Source organism: Ranitomeya imitator, chromosome 1 (assembly GCF_032444005.1).
Source record: "Ranitomeya imitator isolate aRanImi1 chromosome 1, aRanImi1.pri, whole genome shotgun sequence".
Taxonomy (NCBI): domain Eukaryota; kingdom Metazoa; phylum Chordata; class Amphibia; order Anura; family Dendrobatidae; genus Ranitomeya; species Ranitomeya imitator.
Genome location: NC_091282.1, coordinates 726,909,828 through 726,919,503, shown reverse-complemented (window position 1 = coordinate 726,919,503; position 9,676 = coordinate 726,909,828). Strand labels below are relative to the sequence as shown.

The following is a 9,676-nucleotide window of genomic DNA, read 5'->3' as shown; positions in this document are numbered from 1 at the left end:
CGAGACAAATTTTGCATGTATTTGTGGCTAAAAGTCTCTACGTGTGAAGATGTAGGGTCACAATTACATTGCTATGCTGCAGTGCGTGAGACTAGTGACAACCCTCGTTCTGTGGAAACCGCTGCTCTGCTCTAGTGTTCTGACGGCCACACTGCGATCACCGTGCTCTCTGCCGCCCCTAATGACGTCACCAGAATGGTGTCACGTGTCACCTGCCTGCCGCGGAAGCTATCCCCGCCCCCTTTTCCCAGCGTGCACCTGCTTGAAAACAAAATCCCACGTGACAGCAGGTGAGAAGAAGCTGTCATGGCGTCTCCCAGTGAGCGGGGAGTCAGGAGCTGGCAGCAGTTTCCGGCCGGGGCGAGCGGGAGCCCCCGCAGAGGGACGGAGATGGTGGAGTCTGTGGATGACGCCGAGGGGCTGTATGTGGCTGTGGAGCGCTGCCCCTTATGTAACACGACGCGCCGGAGGCTGACCTGCGCCAAGTGCGTCCAGAGCGGCGACTTCATCTTCTTTGATGGGAGGGACACGGAGAGGTAAGTGCGGGGGCTCTGGGGGGAGGAGAGACGCTGCATTGCCACTTACATGTCATTTATGTCACAAACCTATTTCATAGCAGTGAATGCAAGTGGCACTCTGTCTCTAACAGATCGGGGGTCGTAGTAGGTCCGTATACCTCCCCCAACTACAGGAGGTGCGGAGTGTACAATGCTGGGGTCCCTGTATATCTGTACCCCCCAACTACAGGAGGTGCGGAGCATAGGATGCGGGGTCCCAGTATATCTGTACCCCCCAACTACAGGAGGTGCGGAGCATAGGATGTGGGGTCCCAGTATATCTGTACCCCCCAACTACAGGAGGTGCGGAGCATAGGATGCGGGGTCCCAGTATATCTGTACCCCCCAACTACAGGAGGTGCAGAGCATAGGATGCGGGTTCCCAGTATATCTGTACCCCCCAACTACAGGAGGTGCGGAGCATAGGATGCGGGGTCCCAGTATATCTGTACCCCCCAACTACAGGAGGAGCGGAGCATAGGATGCGTGGTCCCAGTATATCTGTACCCCCCAACTACAGGAGGTGCGGAGCATAGGATGCGGGGTCCCAGTATATCTGTACCCCCCAACTACAGGAGGTGCAGAGCATAGGATGCGGGGTCCCAGTATATCTGTACCCCCCAACTACAGGAGGTGCAGAGCATAGGATGCGGGGTCCCAGTATATCTGTACCCCCCCAACTACAGGAGGTGCAGAGCATAGGATGCGGGTTCCCAGTATATCTGTACCCCCCAACTACAGGAGGTGCAGAGCATAGGATGCGGGTTCCCAGTATATCTGTACCCCCCAACTACAGGAGGTGCGGAGCATAGGATGCGGGGTCCCAGTATATCTGTACCCCCAACTACAGGAGGTGCAGAGTATAGGATGCGGGTTCCCAGTATATCTGTACCCCCAACTACAGGAGGTGCGGAGTATAGGATGCGGGGTCCCAGTATATCTGTACCCCCAACTACAGGAGGTGCGGAGTATAGGATGCGGGGTCCCAGTATATCTGTACCCCCAACTACAGGAGGTGCGGAGTATAGGATGCGGGTTCCCAGTATATCTGTACCCCCAACTACAGGAGGTGCGGAGTATAGGATGCGGGGTCCCAGTATATCTGTACCCCCAACTACAGGAGGTGCGGAGTATAGGATGCGGGTTCCCAGTATATCTGTACCCCCAACTACAGGAGGTGCGGAGTATAGGATGCGGGGTCCCAGTATATCTGTACCCCCAACTACAGGAGGTGCAGAGTATAGGATGCGGGGTCCCAGTATATCTGTACCCCAACTACAGGAGGTGCAGAGTATAGGATGCGGGTTCCCAGTATATCTGTACCCCAACTACAGGAGGTGCGGAGTATAGGATGCGGGTTCCCAGTATATCTGTACCCCCAACTACAGGAGGTGCAGAGTATAGGATGCGGGTTCCCAGTATATCTGTACCCCCAACTACAGGAGGTGCGGAGTATAGGATGCGGGGTCCCAGTATATCTGTACCCCAACTACAGGAGGTGCAGAGTATAGGATGCGGGTTCCCAGTATATCTGTACCCCCAACTACAGGAGGTGCGGAGTATAGGATGCGGGGTCCCAGTATATCTGTGTACACCCCAACTACAGGAGGTGTGGATTATAGGATGCGGGGTCCCAGTATCTGTACCCCAACTACAGGAGGTGCGGAGCGTAGGATGCGGGGTCCCAGTATATCGGTGTACCCCCTCACTATAGGAGGTGCGGAGCATAGCATGCGGGGTCCCAGTATATCTGTGTACACCCCAACTACAGGAGGTGCGGAGTATAGGATGCGGGGTCCCAGTATATCTGTGTACACCCCAACTACAGGAGGTGTGGAGCATAGGATGCGGGGTCCTAGTATATCTGTACCCCCTCACTAGAGGAGGTGCGGAGTATACAATGCGGGGGTCCCAGTATATGTGTGCCCCGTCACTACCGGAGGTGCGGAGTGTACAATGCTGGGGTCCCTGTATATCTGTGCCCCGTCACTACCGGAGGTGCGGAGTGTACAATGCTGGGGTCCCTGTATATCTGTACCCCCTCACTACAGGAGGTGTGGAGTATACAATGCTGGGGTCCCTGTATCTGTACCCCCTCGCTACAGGAGGTGCAGAGCATAGGATGTGGGGTCCCAGTATATCTGTACACCCCAACTACAGGAGGTGCAGAGCATAGGATGTGGGGTCCCAGTATATCTCTGCGCCCCCTCACTACAGGAGGTGCGGAGCATAGGATGTGGGGTCCCAGTATATCTGTACACCCCAACTACAGGAGGTGCGGAGTATAGAATGCGGGGTCCCAGTATATCTCTGCGCCCCCTCACTACAGGAGGTGCGGAGCATAGGATGTGGGGTCCCAGTATATCTGTACACCCCAACTAAAGGAGGTGCAGAGCATAGGATGTGGGGTCCCAGTATATCTGTACACCCCAACTACAGGAGGTGCGGAGTATAGAATGCGGGGTCCCAGTATATCTCTGCGCCCCCTCACTACAGGAGGTGCGGAGCATAGGATGCGGGGTCCCAGTATATCTGTGTACACCCCAACTACAGGAGGTGCGGAGTATAGTTTGGGGGTCCTAGTATATCTCTGCGTCCCCTCACTACATGAGGTGCGGAGTATAGGATGCGGGGTCCCAGTATCTGTGTGCCCCCTCACTACAGGAGGTGCTGAGTATACAATGCTGGGGTCCCAGTATATGTGTACCCCCTCATTACAGGAGGTGCGGAGTATACATTGCTGGGGTCCCAGTATATCTGTGTACCCCCCAACTACAGGAGGTGCGGCATATAGGATGGGGGTCCCAGTATATCTCTGCGCCCCCTCGCTAGAGGAGGTGCGGAGTATACATTGTGGGAGGTCCCAGTATATCTGTACCCCCTCACTACAGGAGGTGTGTATACAATGTGGGGTCCCAGTAGTTCTATGTGCCCCGTCACTACAGGAGGTGCTGAGTATAGGATGCGGGGGGAGGGTGTCCCGGTATGTACGTGTACCCCTAACTACAGGTCGTATGAAGTATAGGATGTGGGGGGGTGTCCCAGTATATACGTGTACCCCCTAACTACAGGAGGTGCGGAGTATATGATGCGGGGTCCTAGTATGTACATGTACACTCCCAACTACAGGACATGCGGAGCATAGGATGAGGGGGGTACCAGCATATCTGTGTACCCCCTCACTACAGAAGATGTAGAGTATACAATGAGGGAGGTCCCAGTATATCTTTGTACCCCCTAGGATGCAGGGTGGGGTCCCGGTATATATGTGTGTAACCCCCACCTACAGGAGGTACGGAGTATAGGATGCGGGGGGGGGTGTCCTGGTATATACGTGTACCCCCTATCTACAGGAAGTGCGGAGTATAGGATACTGGGATCCCTGCATATCTGTGTACCCCCTCACTACAGAAGATGTGGAGTATACAATGCGGGAGGTCCCAGTATATCTGTGTAACCCCCCACTACAGGAGGTGCGGAGTAAAGGATGTGGGGGAGGGGGGTTCCGGTATATATGTGTACCCCCTAACTACAGGAGGTGTGGAGTACACATTGCGGTTAGTTCCAGTATATGTGTACCTCCTAACTACAGGACATGCTGAGCATAGGATGTGCGGGGGGGGGGGGGGGGTTTGTCCTGGTATATACTTTTACCCCCTAATTACGGGAGGTGCGAGGGTCCCAGTATATGTGTCCCCCCCCCCCCCCCCCGACTACAGGAGATGCTGAGTATAGGATGTGGGGGTTCCAGGTATGTACATGTACCACTTAAATACAAGAGGTGCTGAGTATAGCATGCGGGGTTCCCAGTATATACATGAGATGCTGAGTATATGATGTGGGGGTCCCGGTATATGCATGTACCCCTAACTACAGAAGATGCGAGAGTCCCAGTATGTACAGTCATGGCCAAAAGTATTAACACCCCTGCAATTCTGTCAGATAATACTCATTTTCTTCCTGAAAATGATTGCAAACACAAATTATTTCGGATTATTATGTTTATTTAATTTGTGTTAAATGGAAAAAACACAAAAAGAATTGTCCTAAAGCCAAATTGGATATAATTCCACACCAAACATAAAAAAGGGGTGGACAAAAGTATTGGCACTGTTCGAAAAATCATGTGATGCTTCTCTAATTTGTGTAATTAACCGCACCTGTAACTTACCTGTGGCACCTAACAGGTGTTGGCAATAACTAAATCACACTTGCAGCCAGTTGACATGGATTAAAGTTGACTCAACCTCTGTCCTGTGTCCTTGTGTGTACCACATTGAGCATGGAGAAAAGAAAGACCAAAGAACTGTCTGAGGACTTGAGAAACCAAATTGTGAGGAAGCATGAGCAATCTCAAGGCTACAAGTCCATCTCCAAAGACCCGAATGTTCCTGTGTCTACCGTGCGCAGTGTCATCAAGAAGTTTAAAGCCCATGGCACTGTGGCTAACCTTCCTAGATGTGGACGGAAAAGAAAAATTGACAAGAGATTTCAACACAAGATTGTGCGGATGTTGGATAAAGAACCTCGACTAACATGCAAACAAGTTCAAGCTGCCCTGCAGTCCGAGGGTACAACAGTGTCAACCCGTACTATCCATCGGCATCTGAATGAAAAGGGACTGTATGGTAGGAGACCCAGGAAGACCCCACTTCTTACCCCGAGACATAAAAAAGCCAGGCTGGAGTTTGCCAAAACTTACCTGAAAAAGCCTAAAACGTTTTGGAAGAATGTTCTCTGGTCAAATGAGACAAAAGTTGAGCTTTTTGGGCAAAGGCATCAACATAGTTTACAGGAGAAAAAAAGAGGCATTCAAAGAAAAGAACATGGTCCCTACAGTCAAACATGGCGGAGGTTCCCTGATGTTTTGGGGATGCTTTGCTGCCTCTGGTACTGGACTGCTTGACCGTGTGCATGGCATTATGAAGTCTGAAGACTACCAACAAATTTTGCAGCATAATGTATGGCCCAGTGTGAGAAAGCTGGGTCTCCCTCAGAGGTCATGGGTCTTCCAGCAGGACAATGACCCAAAACACTTCAAAAAGCACTAGAAATTGGTTTGAGAGAAAGCACTGGAGACTTCTAAGGTGGCCAGCAATGAGTCCAGACCTGAATCCCATAGAACACCTGTGGAGAGATCAAAAAATGGCAGTTTGGAGAAGGCACCCTTCAAATATCAGGGACCTGGAGCAGTTTGCCAAAGAAGAATGGTCTAAAATTCCAGCAGAGCATTGTAAGAAACTCATTGATGGTTACCGGAAGTGGTTGGTCGCAGTTATTTTGGCTAAAGGTTGTGCAACCAAGTATTAGGCTGAGGGTGCCAATACTTTTGTCTGGCCCATTTTTGGAGTTTTGTGTGAAATGATCAATGTTTTGCTTTTTGCTTCATTCTCTTTTGTGTTTTTTCATTTAAGACAAATTAAATGAAGATAATAATACCAAATAATTTGTGTTTGCAATCATTTTCAGGAAGAAACTGAGTATTATCTGACAGAATTGCAGGGGTGTCAATACTTTTGGCCATGACTATGTTGTCACCCCTCCACCCCACCAACTACAGGACATGCTGAGTATAGGATGCGGGGGGTCCAGGTATATACATGTACCACTTAAATACAGGAGGTGCTGAATATAGCATGCGGGGTTCCCAGTATATAGATGTACCCCACCCCCCAACCACAGGAGATGCTTAGTATAGGATGCGTGGCTCCAGGTATATACATGTACCACCAAACTACAGGAGGTGCCAAGTATAGCTTACGAGGGTCCCAGTATGTACTTGCACCCCCTAACTACATGAGATGCTGAGTATATGATGTGGGGGTCCCGGTATATGCATGTACCCCTAACTACAGAAGATGCGAGGGTCCCAGTATGTAGTCACCCCTCCACCCCACCAACTACAGGACATGCTGAGTATAGGATGCGGGGGTCCTGGTATATACGTGTAGTATCTAACTACAGAAGATGCGGGGGTCCCAGTATGTACGTACACCCCCTAACTACATGAGATGTTGAGTATATGCATGTACCCCCTAACTACAGAAGATGCGAGGGGCAGCACGATGGCTCAGTGGATAGCACTGTATGGTGGCTCAGTGGATAGCACTGTATGGTGGCTCAGTGGATAGCACTGTATGGTGGCTCAGTGGATAGCACTGTATGGTGGCTCAGTGGATAGCACTGTATGGTGGCTCAGTGGATAGCACCGTACGGTGGCTCAGTGGTTACCACTGCAGCCTTGCAGCGCTGGAGTCCTGGGTTCAAACCCCACCAAGGACAACATCTGCAAAGAGTTTGTATGATGTTCTCCCCGTGTTTGTGTGGGTTTCCTCCCACATTCCAAAGACATACTGATAGGGAATGTAGATTGTGAGCCCCAACGGGGACAGCGATGATGTGTGCAAAGCTGTAAAGCGCTGCGGAATATGTTAGCGCGATATAAAAATAAAGATTATTATTATGCGAGGGTCCCAGTATGTATGTGGTCACCCCTCCACCCCACCAACTACAGGACATGCTGAGTATAGGATGCGGGGGTCCTGGTATATACCCGTACTATCTAACTACAGAAGATGCGGAGTATGGGATGCGGGGGTCCCAGTGTGTACGTGCTCCCCCTAACTACAGGAGATGCTGAATATACGATGTGGGGGGTCCCACTGATCCTTTGAGCAGGGTTTTTTGTGTTTGGAGATGCAGTCATCCTCACCCCCTCCCCCCCCCCCCCATGGGTTCTGCGGGGTGGCGGAAAAATCCCATCATAATCATTGCCCCTCCCATGTGTTCTTCGGAACAGTGGGGTGGCGGGACATCCTCATGTGTCCTGAGGGGCGGTGGGGCGACCCCATTGTTTCCCCCAAACCCCTGGTGTACCAGAAATACTTGATGTTGGAGAACACAAAGGACCCCTGTACAGCTAAGGGTTAGGTCCGCATTCAAGCAGAGAGTAAATGAGGGTGGTCTGTGACCATTACAAAAAACAGCAAGGGGACTGGGGACCCCCATTTTCTTGGTAGGTGGGGCCCTTCCTATACACATTGTAGCATATCCTGGGTACTTCTCATAACTGCGGCCTTCTAGACAGGTAGATGAACTTATGAGCTATGTAGGAGGTCAGTCAGCGCTCCATAAGGACCATGCTCATGATTGGGAAGGGGGTCCGTATGTGCGATCGTTCATTCCCTCCTGCGTGGACAAGCTTTCCTTTGTAAATGGGGAGAAATGCCACCAAATCGGGATAAAAGGTGCGATCAATGACATGCGTACAAGGGTCATGTTGGTTTGGCTGGACATTGGCCGTTTTAACGGGGGTTCCCTGCAGCGCTTATTTTCACATCTGCATTCACCTGGTGGAGCATGGTGAGGATTAGCTGCAGTGCTGGTTTGCCTGGGGTGAGCATGAAAGGTGTGATTTGTATAGCGGTTATATCCCCCTACGAGGCTGTGTGCTTACTTTATGCTTTAATGATTCATTACTGGGCAGGTCTGGTTTGGACAGATTTCACCTAATCTTCAAGCCCGGCTTTTCTAAAGAAGGATAATTGTATGGGAAAAATAAATGCAAAAATCCGTAGGTGGGTGCTGTGTAAATGCTTGACTCTTACCTTCCAGAATAGAGTGTGGCTCAGCAATGTGAGCTCTTACAATGGGAGGCCACAATGAGTGCAGCAGCGTTCTTTGTAACCCGCTCAGCTTTCTCATAGTGCCACCTAGTGGATGGATTTTGCTACTATAGAAATGCTATGTGGTATGATACATAGCAGCACGTGTGTAGGGACATTTGGAGGCCAATTCAGCACCCTTGTCATGACTAAACATTTTACTTTCCCAGGAACAGATTGAATTCAACTTACCGTACTTGACAGAAATGCATATAAAAAAAAAACCATCTCCTAAAATTTCATTGACACTTTTCCAACATGTGACACACATGTAAGTTACACATTGGATGCAAGGTGAGGAGTTGAGCTTGCTCTGTACAGGTTAGATGCCAGCTGTTATATAGCCAACACTTACCTCTAACAGCAGCAACCAGAGCAAGCTTCAGTTGCTGCTGTTAAATTTGCATGCAGCTGTCAATCTCTGACAATGGTATTTAAAAAGTAACCACATTTTTCTTTTTCACACATAATTGGTTGCAGATCTGTAGTGGCCATTTAAAGTGCCTTCAACATGATGGGAAGAAAAACATGTTTAGACACTTTAAATAGCATTATTGCAGAGTGTAGATTTTCTGGGGGGGGATGCATGTGTGAGATGCCAAAAAACTAATTTTGCCAATGGGTTCAGAGAATCTGCATTATCAAATACTCATGGTGAGAATGTAGCATTTTATATAGTGATGAAAAATAAACAAATTATGACTTTAGGTACAGAAAAGAAAGGGAAGAAAAAAGTAAAGTGGAAAAAATGGTGGTTGCAAGAAGGGGGTAAAAGAGGTGCATATGTAGATATCTTACATGCACATAGTATATGCAAAAGGTAACACCACATATCTAATATATAAAGCTGAATGTATGTGTGTGTCCGGGATTGGCATCTGCACCGTCGAAGCTACAGCCACAAAATTTTGCACAGTCACACGTGGACCCCGAGAGCGTCATAGGCTATGTTGTGAGGCGAAATTTTAACCCCGTGCTTTCCAATTCACCAAACAATTTTGCCCCTATCTACATAATGGGGAAAAAGTGAAAGGAAAAGTGTTGGAGGCAAATTGACAGCTGCCAGATGTGGACAAGGAGGACTTAAAGAATGAGAGCGATGGCGCCAAAGAGTATATACCATACAGTTGCTAAGGTGGGGCCCCGACATGAGATACTCACCACACACGGGGATATGAACACACACACAAAATGCGCCACACACTACCACGTGCTTGAACACATATACCACCCTCAGCACACATTTCACCACACATACACCAACCTCGCCACATATAAGACGAAACACAAAAGTCACTGCTCAAAACTCGCCACATGCAAAACTAGGCTCACGCAAAACTCGCCACACGTGCAAAATTCCACTCATGGAAAACTTGCACACGTGGAAAAATTGCCACATGCACAAAAGTTGCAACACATGCAAAAGTTGCCTCACACAAAACTTGCACATACTCA

The 9,676-nt window shown here is 49.6% G+C and overlaps 1 protein-coding gene across 2 annotated transcripts in view; it reads left to right on the top strand.

The window, feature by feature from the left end:
* The first annotated feature begins 238 nt into the window (after positions 1-238).
* Positions 239-9,676, top strand: part of ATG14 (autophagy related 14) — a 53,663-nt gene continuing 44,225 nt past the window's right edge. The window contains exon 1 of one of the 2 annotated variants that reach the window (XM_069732727.1): positions 239-536. In XM_069732727.1, coding sequence (XP_069588828.1) covers positions 307-536 — 230 coding nt within the window. In that variant the 5' untranslated portion in view covers positions 239-306. The remainder of the gene's footprint in view (positions 537-9,676) is intronic. The other variant, XM_069732736.1, reaches the window with a different exon arrangement.